Source organism: Chelonia mydas, chromosome 16 (assembly GCF_015237465.2).
Source record: "Chelonia mydas isolate rCheMyd1 chromosome 16, rCheMyd1.pri.v2, whole genome shotgun sequence".
In the NCBI taxonomy this organism is placed as follows: Eukaryota; Metazoa; Chordata; order Testudines; family Cheloniidae; genus Chelonia; species Chelonia mydas.
Window position 1 is genome coordinate 25,386,321 of NC_057857.1, and position 17,368 is coordinate 25,403,688.

Below are 17,368 nucleotides of genomic sequence, written 5' to 3' on the forward strand. Positions count from 1 at the left end.
GACAAGTTACATTATTTGATATTGGATTGTTATAATTGTAGTTAATAATTGGATCCTGAACCTTAAGTTTAAATGTTACATTTAGTATATATCTTTTGCTTCCTGATTTGGTTTGAAAATTAGCTATAATGACCACTTTATATTGTTCTTTATCCTTATATTTAAGTTTATATAAGGTTAAACTCCCCCCCCCATCAGATTATTACAAATGGCTTTGTTTTTTTCAAGTTTTATAAGGTATTCTGTGTTTCAGGGAAGATGAATTTGTTGGTGAGGAGGTATAGGTTTTATATCCTCCCTCCTTTGAGTTATTATCTAAAGGCCAAATTTTTTTTCCAGCCACTGGATGGCAACAAGATTACTCCAACCAATTGATATTTAAAGGTGACATTTTTCCCTTTAATTCCCTTAACCTGGTGGATAGGACTGTGGATAAGTTCTAGGTTGAGTATAATAGTTTGTTTCTTTTGTGTTGGTATGTTTTGAGCAATTGAGCATGACCGTGTGGTTTGGTTTTATGGGGTTGTAACAGTTTAGTCCCAAATTTGTGATTTGGGCTTAGTCTTACCCTTAGAGTAACGATAATGGCGTAATAAATTAGAAATATTAATGTCCATTTTATGGTTGCAATTTGCTGGACTTCAGCTGTCGCAATTCTGTCGGATCCTGTTTATTTAAGTTTTGAGGAGGAAGTTGCTTCTGCAACCTGAATGATTGATACAGCTTTAACTGATTAGCATGGTAGATTCTGTTTTTATTACGCTTGCCTCCTGTTATCCTAATTTTACACACTGCTGAACTGAGTTTATCGATGACTTGGAAGGGTCCAATCCATCGGTTACACAGCCCATGCTCTGATGCTTTATATGATAACAGCATTACTTGGTCTTCAACCTTCCAAGTATTTTGTAGTTGTTGTTGTCAAAGTAAGCCTTTGCTTTTTGTCTGGATTTCCCCAATTTAGGAGCTACCTGCAAGTGGACCTGATTTAAATGTTTTTGCAGATTTTGCAGGTAGGTATTTATTTTTATTTCCTCTAATTGAATGCCACTGGTGTGCCAAATTAAATGTTCTGGTAATTGCATCGTTCAGCCTGTCATTACTTTAAAGGGTGTTTTATCAGTAGATACAGCCGGTGTTGCTCTCAATGCCATTAAAATTAGAGGCATGAGAGTGTTCCAGTTACGCCCATTGGAATCAACCAGTTTTCTTAACATTACTGTTATAGTTTGATTGGTTCGTTCCACCATCTCAGAGGACTGTGGTTTGTATGGGATGTGTAGTCTCTGTGGGACTTCCATTAATTTAAGGCAGTCCCTAAAGAACTGTCCAGTGAAATGTGATTCCTGGTTCGATTCCACCTTTGCAGGGATTCCCCATCTAGAGAAGACTTGCTCTACTAGGATCTTGGCAGTGGCTTTTGCAGTATTGCAAAAGAGGAAATGCCTCTACCCACTTTGAAAAAGGATTGACAGCCACTAACAGATATTGGTTACCTCTTTGAGTCCTTGCCAAAGGACCTACAAAGTCAATCTGCAAAGCCACTTAAGGACCTTTACACACCTGAGATTTTAATGGCACATTTCTTTTGGATGGAGTTGGATTGGCTTGAGCACATTCCAGACAGTTATTACAATATTGTTGCACATTCCTCCTAAGAAGTGGCCACCATCCCACAGATGCAAGATGCTGGACAGTTTTGTTCACTCTTTGGTGTCCTCCTAAAGGAGTGTCATGAACCTTGAACATCATTTCCCTACGTAAATGAGCTGGAACTACCCATACAGGGAAAGGAACTCCTGTATACATGAGAACTCCATTCACTACCTGCAAATGCTGCTCATATCTTCTCTACTGTTAGCGACCCTTCTTCTTTTATTTGGGAAAGCTTTTTGATTACTTTTACTATGTCTTTACCAGATTTTTGCATCTCTTTTAAATTCGGTATGTCAGCCTGTGCAACTTTAGTTGTGGCAATAGGGCATCTGGGACTAGGGGTAGTTACAGAATATTCCTGATCTTTTTCTTTCCAGAATTTTCCTGATTGGGCTTCTTCTCGGGCTAATTTATTAGCCTTTCCATTTTTTGTAGCATAGGGTTTTAATTTTTAGTGAGCTTTTATTTTTTTTACTTTAATTGGCCACCCTGGAACAGTGATTGTTACTTCTAACCAGCGGATGTATTTCATTACCGATGCATACCTAATAGGTGAGCCATCAGAAGATGTGAACCCATTTGTCTTTCAACATGGCAGAAACTCTGTAAGAGAATTGCATACCCATGAGGAGTCTGAAAATAGACAGATACTTTGGTATGTGGTGGTGGTGATGGAGAACTGCACACAGTACTCCAACACACAAGCCATTGCTGCTAATTTAGCATACTGAGATGAATGTGGAATGCATGAATATGCCTTCTCCCAAGGCTCTCCTTTTCCCTCGGGAGGAACTGCATAGATTCCAAACCTGGTATAAGGTTTGCCTTGATGGTAATAACTAGAACTGTTAACAAAGAAATGACAGCTGCAGCGGCACAGGAGCCAGCAAACAGAGCTGTAAACAGGGGAGTCTGAGGGGGAGTTTGAAAGGGAGAGTTTGTCTTGTGGTGCTTGTTGGGGGTTTGTTTTTGCTGTGGGGGGTGGGGTTTTGGTGGGGTTTGTGTTTCCCAGATTAACCGGGTTTAGGTGGGAAGGCGATGACAGATACAGAGGCAGCAGTGGGAGTGACCCATGTAGTGGAAGACACAATGAGGATGACTGGATGTGGAAGCTGCGGTATGTCCATGATCCTGGAGGGGGTACCTGGTAAGAGTTTTGTCTGCATGAAATGCCGTCTGATAGAGCTGATGGAGGAAAAGATCCGAGGTTTGGAGATGCAGGTGGAAAGTCTGGTTGAGTTTAGAAAGGGGTTCGAGCAGATTATGGAGCAAAGACATGAGGTACCTGAAGGGAAAAGCTCAGACTTGCAGATGGAAGCAGGACTGAAGAATTCTGAGGGAAGACTGGGTGAGGAAAGTGGTCAGTGGAAGCATGTGACTAAAAGAACCAGGCAGAGGAAAAGATGGGCTAGTGAAGGAGGAATAGAGCTCAAGAACAGGTTTGCAGAGTTGGAAAATGAAGAAGGGTCTCAGCAGGTAGTCACTGAAGGTGGAAGGGCAAGGAAGAAGAGAAGAGAGACTAGTCCTATAGGAAAAGGGGAAGAGTCAATGGAGACTACACCAAATATGAGCCCCAGGAGGATACAGGATGGGTTGAAGAGGATTACAAGGGAGAATAGGAATGGAAAGAACTTGCAGCCAGAGGGCACCGGGGATAGACTGGAGAATAGCACCGTCACCAGGAAAAGGCAGGTCTATGTGATCCGGGACTCTTTACTGAGAAGAATAGACAGGCCTGTAACCAGAGCTGATCCAGAGAATAGAAGGGTATGCTGTCTTCCAGGTGCTAAGATACGGGATGTAGACCTGAGGTTGAAAAGGATCCTAAAGGGAGCAGGAAAGAATCCCCTAATTATCCTTCATGTGGGAACAAATGATACGGCTAGATTCTTGCTGGAAAGTATTAAGGGAGATTATGCTAGGCTGGGGAAGATGCTTAAGGAAATCGAGGCTCAGGTAATCTTTAGTGGGATTCTGCCTGTTCCTAGAGAAGGGCAACAAAGGTGTGACAAGATTATGACTATCAACAGATGGCTTAGGCAGTGGTGCTATAAGGAGGGCTTTGGGATGTATGGCCACTAGGAGGCATTCATGGACATAGGACAGTTCTCTTGGGATGGACTTCATCTGAGTAGGGAAGGAAATAGACTTTTAGGATGGAAGCTGGCACAGCTGATTAAGAGAGCTTTAAACTAGGAATTTGGGGGAGATGGTTGGGAGATGTCCAGGTAATCTCCACACCGGATTTTAGCATTGAGAGGGAAAAAAACGAAGTAAGAAAGGATACAGCCGTGGGTAGGAGAATGTATATAAGGAGGAAGGGCAGTGTGGATACCAGTCTAATTGGTGATGTAAGCAGAGTCAGGATGGGCTCAACCCTGACATCTGGTGGTGAGGTGTGGCAAGTTGTGGAAAAGAACTTCAGGGGCTGATCTCAATTTGCATAGGCACACCCACCCCGCCTAGAATGAGGCCATAACTGCCCAAATGGTCACTTTGGCTGTTGTGGGATCCCCAGTGTCGTTGTTATTGGGGCGGGAAGAGTAAATTGTTATTACCCTGATTATGGGAACTGTGCTTGGAACTGGTACTTGGCCTTTTGTTATGATGGAGGGACTCACCATCAACTGAGTAGCACTCGCTAGGCAAGGGACATGGGTTCCAAAACTCTGTGAAGGGAGAGAGACTTGAGACAGGTATTGGTACCTGGTGGTGTGGGCCCCTTTGTGAGGGCCTGAAGCACCAATTGCACCTCTGTCTCTCTCCACTGTGGAATGTCAGAGCTAATTTTGGGTCTATTAAGAGTCTTGCTACAGGTACTGTGCTGCATTCACTTTGGCCTTATGGGGTGCACCAGCACTAAGGCTCCCCCTACTATGAGCTGAAATCACTGAGCACTGTGTCAAGTAGTGGGGAGCTGGAAGATCTAGAGTGCAGTGGTGCTGTTCGTGGCTAGGCTGGCAGAGTGTTCGTGAGACGGCGAGCTGTGCAGAGCAGAGCCGTTCGTGAGACAGCGAGCTGAGCAGAGCTGTTCGTGAGATGGCGAGCCGTGCAGAGCGGAGCCGGTCGTGGTGGAGCGCAGCCGTTCGTGAGACAGCGGTGTGTTCGTGAGACGGCGAGCTGAGCAGAGCTGTTCGTGAGATGGCGAGCTGTGCAGAGCGGAGCCGGTCGTGGTGGAGCAGAGCCGTTTGTGAGGCAGCGTAGCAGAGCAGAGCCCTGTGGGGCAGTCAGCTTCAGGACACGTAAGGTGCCCCTTACCCCTTTCCCCCACACACAGGCACATTTTAGCCAGACTGGGGAGTAACACTATGCAGATGAACTTTTGAACTCTGGGGCTGGACTTTTTGGACTTTGGGTGATTTGTGGATTGCTGGACTCAAGAGACGTTTGGGTTCTGGGACTCAAGAACCCGAGGGAAAGGATGTGGCCCAATTTTCTGGGGTGGGTCTTTGCTCATGGTTTGGTTAATGAACACTAGTTGTGGTGTTTCCCCAATTTAATGCTGATGTCGTTTACCTCATGTTATTAAAGATTCTCTACTACACCGAGACTCTGTGCTTGCGAGAGGGGAAGTATTGCCTCTTTGAGGCGCCCAGGGGGTGTGTAAGATTTCCCAGGTCACTGGGTGGGGGCTCGAGCCAGTTTTGTATTTGCTTTGATGAGAGGGAACCCCTGTGTACTGAACCCGGCCCTTGCTGCTATCAACTTGGCCTGGCAGAAGGGTTACAGTTATACTGGCTGTAGAATGACCGTGCCTAGTAGGGTACAGAATGTGAGCGAGGCCAAACAGCAAAAATTAACATGTTTGTACACCAATGCGAGGAGCCTAGGTAACAAAATGGAGGAACTAGAGCTACTGGTGCAGGAAGTGAAACCAGATATTATAGGGATAACAGAAACATGGTGGAAGAGTAGTCATGACTGGACTACAGGTATTGAAGGGTATGTGCTGTTTAGGAAAGACAGAAATAAAGGTAAAGATGGTGGAGTAGCATTGTATATCAATGATGAGGTAGAATGTAAAGAAATAAGAAGCGATGGGATAAGACAGATTTATGGAATTTATGGATCAGGGTTTAGCTGATCGCCATATTTGGGGTCGGGAAGGAATTTTCCTCCAGGGCAGTTTGGAAGAGGCCCTGGAGGTTTTTCGCCTTCCTCTGTAGCATGGGGCACAGGTCACTTGCTGGAGGATTCTCTGCTCCTTGAAGTCTTTAAACTATGATTTGAGGACTTCAGTAACACAGATATAGGTGTGAGGTTTTTTGCAGGAGTGGTGGGCCTGCAGGTGTGGCCTGCGTTGTGCAGGAGGTCAGACTAGATGATCATAATGGTCCCTTCTGACCTAAATATCTATGAATCTATGAATCTACCACTGCAGATACTGTGGGTCTCCGGCTTGCATCCCTGACTAAGGGGGCTATGATTACGCTCGGGGCTGGTTGGTGTTATGCCAAGTAATTTGTAGAGTACGCAGACAAATAATCTATGGGTTCTTCTTCTATCTCTTCGGAGGCAGCCAACTCTGGAAGAGAAGAGGCTGTCCACCAGAGAGAAGGAAATGGGTTAACGGAGGCCACCGGACGGTTCGAGGGTGCTGGGCCTTGGCCTTCCATCATCAGCTCATTCACTCGTGCTTGGAGTTCCCGGATATCCTGTCATTGAGCCTCAAGCATTTGCTGCACTGTTTTAAACATTATTACAACTGAGTTTTTATCTCTATGGGGAGGTGGTGACTTGGATCTCTGCAGGCATGAATTGTTCTAGGCAGCATCTGAAAAGAAAGGAACACGGTCCCGGGCCCCTACTTGGGCTCCAAACGCATAAACCCTGTCGAGGGGCAAGCTCACTCGAAGGTCCAGGATTATTATGTGGGTTGGGGTCATTTTGCCAACACTGGTACCTAGGGAATTTAGGAACACTTTGGCCTAACCCTGGGAGTCCCTTAATTCTTACGGTGGGATTAGCTTGTGGTTCCTGAAGTATTGCAACAGGGGCTCCACGGCGACCTATTTTAGGGCCTTCCTGAGAATATGCCTTGGCCAGTAAGCCTAATGCCTCCTTTAAAGAAGTGTTATTATTTATATGCATGCTAACCTTTTCCTGAAAATGGGGGAGAGAGTTATTGACTAACAAACTAACGTATGGCGACTCATCTGTTTTCCTTTTTAGGTGACTGTGCCATGTTGCACTTAACTGCAGGTGAAATTGATGTGGGAACTTAGGTCTTTGCTTTAGGTTAGACAGGATGGCCACTCCAGCTTGCCCCGGATGCTGATTATGTTTCAATAGGGCTACTGTGTCTTTAAAAGATTTTTACTCCATAATGCTCGATTCACTGTGAGTTGTAAGATTTTAACCCAATCTTCCCTTGGTAAGCCAGAACACTTTTAGTGTTTTTTGTACACGTTGTGCATGCATTGCAACCGAAGAATCCTCCATTATTCCTACTTGCTTAGCTACCAGATCTAGGGTCTTAATATTTGTAACCACTGTTACAGGGCAATTAGAATCTGTGGATCTTCTCTCCGGATTGGGATCTGAGTTTGAATTTATAATTTCTATGTTTTGACTTCTCCTACCCAAATCCACATTTCTCTTATCAGAGCTATTAGAATGTTCCTTTGGAAATAATCCTGGCTGAGCAGGGTACCTTTGTATAAAACCTTTACGTCCTACACTTAAGGCATTTCCACATTGACTCAGGACATCTTAGTTCATTAAATCTGGTGTAGTAGGGTGTTTTACCGGTACACCAGGTGAGACCAGCGTATACCAAAGGGGTGTAGAGGGTCCACAAAATTTTAGGGACCTAGGCAATGTTGATGATTGCCCAAATGCCAATAAGTGTCCACCCAAAGGGTCTCCTGATCTATATGGTGCCAATGTAACATTGGGTGGAGGAGCAAGAATTGCTTTCCTTGGTTGTTGTATCTTTTTCTGTTGTAATCTAGAGATTACTACATCACAGGCACTAGCTACTTGTGTTACTTGGGACACCACATCTTCTAGTCCCTGGACAATCACAGTTTTTAAAGGTATTTCCTCCTTACTATCAGAGGCAGACACTAACAGAGGAGAGGATATTTCCTCCCTCTTTGCTCTGTTTCATCTCATTTTTTACGTCACTAGTCGCCTTCTCTATCATGACACTTAACTCCACCTCCTGTGTTGCCACCCTTGGATTTCCTTTTTCTATCTGCAGACTGCTAGTAGCTTCTGCACTGCTAACTTCCTCATTTGACTCTCCCTGTGGCTTCCGAGACAATCTTCAACTCCGCTCCTAAAGGTACTATATCAGCCTGAACTAACTCTCTTGCCCTACTTCTCGTAACTGGCCCTGCAGGATTCTCTATTTCCACTGGTTCCACCATGCCAATACGGATGGGAACCGACTCTTTGTTCTCCTCTAACACATCTCCTATCTTTTCCAACTCTTTGATTCTTTCCAACAGCAGACCATGGTTTGATTTATAGCTGTCCAGCGATTTTAAGCTGGCATTCACTCATTCCTGCCAACAATGTGCTTTCTTTCCTGCTTTCTGTACCTGGTACCTACACTGTTTTAACTTTTTTTTTTTTTTAACTCTGCTTCTTTTGGAAAAGTACTGACCGCTCCTCTGACGCTACATGTAGCCGATTTGTTAAGTCCTGAATAACCTTTCCTCCCTCATCCAAAGTTTGCTGGGCTTTCCTGAGTAGCTCTAATTTTTTATTTAATTTTTTTTCCAGCGAACTACAAGCCACAAGCAGACATTTAACAGCTATTTTCTTTACCAGGTTAGCCTTTCTTTTTTTCTGCTTTGTTTTTACTTTAAACACCTCACTTACAAAACCCCATGGGTTCCAGTGCTTAGAGATTATCTCGCAATTTTTTTAGCTGTACTAAACCTTCTCCATGTTCCTGAATGTATTTTCTGGCAAAGTTTTTTAAAGCCATACTAAGGGTAACTCTAACAGACTCTTCTCTTGCCCTTGCTCCACTCATCTTAACACATAACATTTTAATTTTAAAACTTTACTGTTTGACTAGCCTATGTAATCAACTATATAATGAACACTCTTCTGTTCTTTACTCTGAAACTAAAGGCATCCCTTTACAGAAACAACATCCCAAACTGGTTTTTACACTTAGTTTAATAAGTCCCAAGTAAACAATAGAGGGGTGGGGGTGCGTTCCCCCCTGTTCCCTCAATGGGTCGTAGCTGATCGAGAGGTTTCTTTCCTCTGTCGGGACCTGCCAAACAGCTGGGGAAAACTGAGGCAGATGGATCGGAGGTGCAGCCCAGGAGAGTTGAGGGGACTGAAATAAGGTAGCTCAAACCATACAAGTTTTGAGTTACTGTGGCCTTTTGGCAGCAATTAATACATAGATTTATCAACTCCCCCACCACCAGTGTGGGTCATTGGGCTCAATGCTACTGCTAATATCGGTACCATTTGTTATAACTTCAACCTTCAACAAAGCCCCTTAAACGCGTGTATTACTTTAAATAATAATAACACTATTACTTTTTATCTTGCAAGATTAAATTTAAAACCTCTAAGCTGAAACTCTAAGCCAAACCACAGTACGTAACAGGAAATACTGGGATGGCTGCTAAGAAGCAGTCACAGGAAATCAGGTTCCTGTGTTGTTAAGAGTGGGTGAGTAAGACACACAGTCTTGCTCTCTAACTCTTTACTTATACCTCAGGGGAGATTTTAAGGGGTCTAAAGATGCCTGGAAATCCTGAAAATCCCTGTCACACACTCCTTGAGACTTGTGCCTGGCTCGCCAGTCTGTTGCCTGATTTAGGAAGTTAATAATATTAATTTGGATAGTATGGGTTTTAGGCTCGCCAATCTGTTTGATCAGAAGATAAAAAGGTTTTTGTTCTGAATCAGGCTCCACAGAATTTACAAAGGACCCTTGGGGGTATGACAAGAAGCTCACACTGAGACAGATATAGCCTTAAAGACTTTTTATTAAGATGAATGAAGTAGTAATTGAATGGTAAAATAAACAGAGTTACAACTGTATTACTGCTATTTAAAAGATATATATGGTATTATGGTATTATATGCTACAAAGGTTGGATTAATATACTTAGTTAGTATACTAGTTAGTATACCCTTTCTTGATAACCAGGTGGCGAGAGACACAGGACCAGCCTCGCCTCTGGCAGTTCAGGTTCCTCAATTCTCGAATGAGAGGTGCAAAGCTTAGAACAAGCTAGAGCTAAGAGCTATCGAAGCTAAATTAGAGTTTACTTAACTAACTTAAAATTAAAATTAAAACCTAATAAACAAAACTAAGGACAAAGCTTAGGGAAACCAAGCTTAGCCTAGTTCCCTTGGAACTTAGAAAGTTTAAGAAAAACAAGTACAGGCTCCCCTAGCAAGGTGGGTCACTTCTTTTATAGGGCACAGGTGCCTGAACCCTCCTTCTATGCCCAAACTTCATTTCTCACCCACAAAAATGTTAGAGTACTCTTACTCCATAGGCTAGTATGCTTGTACATATTGATGACATGTACATACATATTAATGACATTAGATTATACACACACATGTTATTTCGGTTCTTTCCTTGTGGTGTACCTGTTAAGTTTGAGGGTACAGACTTGGAAACCCCCTATGCCATTCTACCTATATCTATCTATCTAGGTGAAAGGTCTCAGACATAACTTTGCCTTAGCTCAACATACAGGATATGGCCTGTAGGTCCCTTGCATTACAGCCTAACTTACTTTAATATAAATCTATAGACCTGTTACAATAAACCAAATACTTAAAATATAAGAATATATATATGTGCAAGCAAGCCGGTTAATTCTATAGGCTACAATTGACAATTTTATCTTTATTGTAACATGCATTTAGCAAAGCATTCATTATAAGGACTAGAGATATTTTGTGTTTTCAATACACCAGATTAATTCAAGAAAAAAATATTAAATATTATCTGCTTTCTGTTATATAAAATGGGGGCAAGGAGGGACCACCAGCACACCTCAACAAATAGTTTGGAATTAGGGGTATGGTAAATATATCTTGGAAACATTCTGTACTGATGCTGAAATGTCTATAAAGTTTGAGAGAATGATTTACTCTCTTTCATGTTTTGTTTCTGAAGTACTCTAAATCCTGTGTGTGATTACATTACTGTTGCACTGAGTAATAATGGCCCAACATAAATGTGTGTGACAGGAAAAGAGTCTTGGGGCCAGATTCTGGCCCCTGCTCCAGAAGCATAAAAAAGCCCCCCAAGGGAGATTCTCCAAGTGTAGGGCCAGAAAAAGAGCCACTGTACATAGCCTTGTGTTGCCCTTCTGCACTGCCCTCAGAGTAGATCTGGGAGGGAGCAGGAAGTGAGTGGCCATGTTACTTTGCAGTTGCACACTGGCAACTCTTGGCCATAGGCAGCTATTGGAAGGCTGCTGTAAATTAGAGCAGTCCCTGTGAACTGGGTACTGATAGGAGATGTCTCATAACTTGGCATTTCCTTGTTCAAGTTTGACATTCCCCATTGTCCCAAAGCAAACCCTTAAGAACAATCTTAAACATTTTGTTTAAAAAAAATTTGTGGTATTTCCTGGGGTTTTAATACAGCACATGTAAGAAGTTGGGGGGAGAGGATGCAGGGGTGTGCAATGGTACATGTGGATGCTGAGGGTGCATGAGAGCTAACTGCTGGGAGGACAGCAGGTCTTCATTACCTGTAATCCTAACTCTGACACAACGGTGCCTGCATTCCTGGGGTGGGGAAGCCTGTCAAATGCCACATATGTTTACCTGGGCCAACTGTGGCTTCTAAAGCATTGGAGCCTCTCCTAAAGCCACAGTGCTTCAACAGTGGCAGTCAAGCCCCAGTGTTGGAGTTCATAGTTCCCCTCTCCAGGAAGTTTGGCCATTATTCCTTCTGACTGAACTGAGGTCTGCAGGACTTCCTCTGCAGTTTCCTCTCCAGTTTTCTAACCATAGCGCACAGAGAGAAGCCAAAAGAAGGCTAAAAGGGGATATGAGTGCTCTCCCTACATACATTATAGGGTAAATATCAGGAGGGTGAAGAGCTATTTAAGCTAAAGGACAGTCTTGGCACAAGAACAAATGGAAATAAACTGGCCATGAACAAATTTAGGGTGGAAATTAGTAGGTGATTTCTAACCATCAGAGGGGAGAAGTTCTGGAACACAATCCCAATAGGAGCTGTCAGAGTAAACAATTTAATTATTTTGAAGAAATTAAGTGATTATTAAGCAAAGTGAATTGTATCTGTTCCTCAGTTTTTAAGTAGTTTTAACTATATTGCAAGTTTGAAGGGTAACTAACAGTTGTTTGTTAGCAAGAGGGATCTGAAAAAAGGTGAAAGACTCAGAAAAATTTGTAAAGGGCCCATTTAAAATTCATTTAAACTCCTGAATTAACAGATTTAGTTGAAAGTCCTCAGAAAATTCAGTCTTAATAGATTATGTTCTTCAAGTTTGGGGAAGATGCATCATATGAGGTTGAGTGCCTGTTTTAACTGAAAAAATTGAATCCACCCTTAATTATAGAGGTACAACAGGGCCTCTTTAATATATCAGAAAGAGGTGTCAGAGCAGGAGGCCATGGCTCCATATAGCTGGGTTCTGTTCCTAGTCTTGCCACATGCCTTGGGTGCATCACATTCTCTGTCCCTCACTTTTCTTTCTCTCTTTAAGTTAGAAATAATACTGTGCTCATGAAGGGGCTTAATTAGTATTTAAGTGATTTGAGATCCTCTACTAGAAAGTGCTATCAAAGTCCAAGAAATATACATTTTAAAGTATATATGCTGAGATGTTCTGATTTTGTAATGAACTGAGTAACATATGAATCATTAAAATATAGGTCACAAGAGAACTAAGACATGAGCACTCCCTGAAGATCCTTAAATAAAAAGGGAAAGGACTACATTACTTCTGACAAGAAATACCTAAACTAACTTCCCAAATCTGTGCTTAATTCCTACAAAGAAAGCACAGGCTGCATGGCAAGAGACTATAAAAGGCAGCTGCATCTTCTCCATTTTATCTTCAGTCCTGCTTCTTACCTCTGGAGGAACTTTGCTACAAACTGAAGCTCTGAACAAAGGACTGAATGACCCATCCAAGCTGCGGATGTACTCCAGAGACTTGATTTGAACCTGCAGTTTATTCCATCACTGCTACAAGCTGGAACCAAGACCTTTGCCATTACTGTATATAATTAAGTCCATTTAACCAATTCTAGCTCTCATCTATATTTTTTTCCTTTTATGAATAAACCTTTAGATTTTAGATTCTAAAGGATTGGCAACAGCATCATTTGTGGGTAAGATCTAACTTGCATATTGACCTGGGTATGGAGCTTGGTCCTTTGGCATCGAGAGAACCTTTTTTTCTTTTACTGGGATATTGGTTTTCATAACCATTCATCCCCATAATGAGTGGCACTGGTGGTGATACTGGGAAACTGGAGTGTCTAAGAGAATTGCTTGTGTGACTTATGGTTAGCCAGCGGTGTAAAACCAAAGTCCTCTCTGTTTGGCTGGTTTGGTTTCCCTTGGTGCGCAAAGGAACCCCAGCCTTGGGCTGTAACTGCCCAGCTTTAAGTAATTTGTCCTGAATTGGTACTCTCATTTGGGTCCCACCAAAACCAGCATCGTTACATCACCCGCAAGGAATTTTGAATAATCTGACTAAACATTTTCCTCTCCTCTCAGGGAGGAGAAACTTAAACTAGGAAGTGCAGGGTTGGGGGGGCTTGCTAGGAACCAGGATGGATAACTTGAAATGACTCTTCACAATATTTTCTGTTTAGATCTTCCCCCTCTATTACAGAAAGTGCTCCTGCAACTCAGAAAATTGCTTACAAACAAAAATAACCTGGAGAAATGCGATTCTTTCCTGAAGCCAGACCCTAAGCAGCCCATCTTTCAATGCCTGCTGTCAGCCTAAATACTTAGTGGAGATGAGAAGCTGTAATACAGCGGCCTTTGGCGGGACACTACTGAGAGTATCAATTCAGGACAAATTGCTTAGAACAGGGCAGTCACAGCCCAAGGCTGGGGGTCCTTTACTACTAAGGCACATTAATGGTAAAGTTCTTGTTTCAGGCTTATAGCAGTGATGGAATAAACTGCTAGCTTAAATTAAGTCTCTGGAGTACATCCACAGCTTGGATGGGTCATTCAGTCCATTGTTCAGAGCTTCAGTTTGTAGCAAAGTTCCCCCAGAGGGTAAGAAGCAGGACTGAAGACAAAATGGAGAAGATGCAGCTGCCTTTTATAATCTCTTGCCATGCAGCCTGTGCTTCCTTTGTTTCAGACACAAGCTGCCCAGCACATGGCTTGGAAGCCTTAGAGTTCTCTCCAGAGACATGTCCCTGCATGCCTTGCTGAGTCATAAGGTGTATCTGCCGTCTCTCAGTGGGTCAGTTGTATCGCTGATGGTCCTTAATGGGCCATCAAGCAGGCTAGGCAGTGCTGATGCCAAACTGTCCGGGGGTGTCACCCAGAAGCATAGCACAAGTTTGAAATACCCACATATCTAAAACCCACAATACAAAGGTGATACAAACATATAAACAAGATCATCATATCTGGCAAATTATAACATTTTTGCAGATATCTTACATGGCATATCTGGCTGATTACTTTCTAGGTGTTACCCCAGGAGCCAACATTTGAAATCCAAGAATAGAGCCAAGGCTTATAACTTTAAATACAAAAATGATACATGCATACAGATAGCATAATCATAACCAGCAAATCATAACCTTTTTATAAACACCTTACTTGACCTCCTTTGTACAAGATTTGGTGCAACTATAGGACCTTGGTTGCACCAATGATCTATACGGTCACACTTCATGTCAATAACATCATAGAAGCCCTTCTCAATAAGTAGCTTCACAAGCATTGGCATGCAATCTCTCCTACTTGATCTGGCTTAAATCCAGGTGTCAGATGATATTGATATATTTTCTGTAGCAAACTTCTTGCTGAAAAAGCCTATTAAATAACATGAAAATGGAAGCCTCAGCAAGTTTTGTGGACTCAGGCCCAGATTCACAAAGGGATTTGGGTGTGGTGATGCTCAGCATCACAATGCTTAACTTTCAGGTGCCTTGAAAATCACTGGAATCCACAAAGCCTGGTTTAGGCACCATATACAATGCAAGGGGAACAGACAGGTGCCCAAGAATGGGATCTGTAAAAGCCAGCCACTAGACAGGAACTCACCTAAACTAGCCAGTTGGAGATGCCAATGAGAAGTGTGTGTGTTAAGCCAATCCCTCTCATGGAGTTAGGTGCCTAAGCCATTCTTGCCTGTTCCTCCTCTGTTTCTTGCATTGGTGATGCCCCTGCCACCTCTCCAACTCTTACCCCAGTGGTTAGAACACTTATTCAGGATATGGGAAACCCAGGTTCAATTCTCTTCTCTGCCTGATGGGGAGAGAGGATTTGAATGCAGGTCTCCCACCTCTTACCCCTGAGCTATGGAATATTCTGATGTGGAGCTCCTCAATCTCTCCCACTGAAGCTGCTCCACTTCAGAGAAATAAACATTGGAGCAGGGGGACTGGACCCTGGGTCTCCCACCTGGGTGCCTTAGCCACTAGGATGTGAGTCATTTTTTCTCTCTCTCTCCCTCCCCATGACTCTTTATTTATCCAAAGTGGAAGTTTCAACAGGAGAGATTAAGAGTGACCTACATCATAATATCCCATATGTGGGTGGTTACAGCATGCTCCTGATGGGTGGGAGACCCCTTGTGATATACCAGTACACAGTCCAGACTGTGTAGCTGTGTCATCCCAGCTCTGTAACTTGTGGTGCCCTTTACAATGCTTTGCTGCTGTAGCCACAAACCTGGCCTGCTCACAAACAGCCACCACCATGTAAGTGTGTGTGTGTGTGTGCTGCAGCCAGCCAGACACAACTTGGCTCTGACCAGCCTCAGTTTTGCTGCAGAGTGACCCCAACTCACCCCCAGTCTCAGATCTTCCCCTAGAAATGTATGCCCTGTACTGCCCAGCCCTCTCTTGGACAATACAAGTATATTATGTCTGTTATTCTTTTAAGGGAATAATATGCCAGTTTACTATCTTAAATAGTATAGTTAAATAGTTAGGTTGGATATTAGGAAAAACTTTTTCACTAAGAGGGTGGTGAAACACTGGAATGCGTTACCTAGGGAGGTGGTAGAATCTCCTTCCTTGGAAGTTTTTAAGGTCAGGCTTGACAAAGCCTTGGCTGGGATGATTTGATTGGGGATTGGTCCTGCTTTGAGCAGGGGGTTGGACTAGATGACCTCCTGAGGTCCCTTCCAACCCTGATGATTTCTATGATTCTATGATCTGGACACTTTCATTTTAACACACTGGATTAGATAAAACAAATTTAACTACAAAGAGATCGATTTTAACTGAGTACAAGTAACAAGGCATAAAAGTCAGAAACAATTACAAGAAAAATAAAGGTAAAATGTTTACTGGTGACTAACAAACTATATTAGGTCTAGTCTACACTAGCAACACTAAAGCGCTGCTGTGGCTGCGCTTTAATGTGGCTTGTGTAGTCGCAGCAGAGCACTGGGAGACAGCTCTCCCAGCGCTCTAAACGAGGGGCATAGCTACCAGCTAGGGGGAGGGATCGCTACCGGGGGAAGGGATCGCTCAGTGGTTTGAGCATTGGCCTGCTAAAACCAGGGTTGTGAGTTCAATCCTTGAGGGGGCCATTTAGGGATCTGGGGCAAAAATTGGGGATTGGTCCTGCTTTGAGCAGGGGGTTGGACTAGATGACCTTTTGAGGTCCCTTCCAACCCTGATATTCTATGATTCTAAAGGAACTCTATGTTGTTTCTTTGCTAAGATGTAGATTTTTGCCCCGTCCCCTTTCCTGCCAAAGAATAGCCATTTTGAAGGTAATGGTCCATCAGCCTTGTTTACACCTGGCTGAGGTGTCAGCTTGTCCTTTGTCTCTGAGGAACTGGCTTGGCCACTCCCCAGGAAGTTATCAGGAAAACATACTTTTAGTCATGATTTCAGTTTGTTTATAACTTCACATATAACACTTCTGTGTGCATTTTGCCATGATATTATTGATCAGCAAATTGAGTTTTTACATTATACCTCACAAGACATACTTTGTACAAACATTATTACAATAGTGTGTAGGTTGTGAACACAGGTATATTCTGTAACACCCCTGTTCAAAACCCTTTCTCCCCCATAGATGGGAGGGGGGAAAAAAGAGAGAAGGCGGGGGCGGGGGGAATTGAACTTGGGTAAGTGTCCTAACCACTGAGCTAAAAGTTATGAGGGAGGCAGTATCACCACCCCTACCTTTTCTGGCTAGATTGTACAAAAAGGTCTTTGTCAATCTTGAATATTGCTCCATGATTTTAAAGAGATAATTCATAAGTAGAAACAATAAGTTTTGGCTTCTTTATGAAGCTTCTCTCCCCCCCCACCCCCCATCCCCATTTTATAAAGCAGTAAAAGGGCATACATGTGTCTTTTTGGCTTTGTATTTCCCTTCTACTACAAGCTCAGTCTCCCTAGTGTCTCCTCCTCCTACGGGGAAGCACTCAGAGGGAAGGCAGAGGAGAACTTAACTGTCATTCCCCAGGGTATCTAGACTGCTGAACAGCTGTGTCTCTTTAAATCTCCAACATGGGGTGTTTTTATGCTGCATTGCTGTGAGAACAAACCACTCCTGGTC

General features: G+C 43.1%; 1 protein-coding gene across 13 annotated transcripts in view; it reads left to right on the forward strand.

The window, feature by feature from the left end:
• The window catches only part of SLC2A8 (solute carrier family 2 member 8), a 116,982-nt gene that overhangs the window by 29,343 nt on the left and 70,271 nt on the right, over window positions 1-17,368 (forward strand). For 4 of the 13 annotated variants that reach the window (XM_043530563.1, XM_037879529.1, XM_037879528.1 and 1 more), the window contains one exon: window positions 965-1,013. The exons of 6 other annotated variants lie outside the window; for them this stretch is intronic. Coding sequence is in view for 6 of the 7 variants with exons in the window: in XM_037879529.1 (XP_037735457.1) it covers window positions 993-1,013 (21 nt within the window). In the remaining variant the exon portion in view is untranslated. Of the gene's footprint in view, window positions 1-964; window positions 1,014-4,797; window positions 4,852-8,388; window positions 8,437-17,368 lie in introns of those variants that run through there. 3 more of the 13 variants (XM_027823355.2, XM_037879526.2, XM_037879527.1) reach the window with 2 other exon arrangements.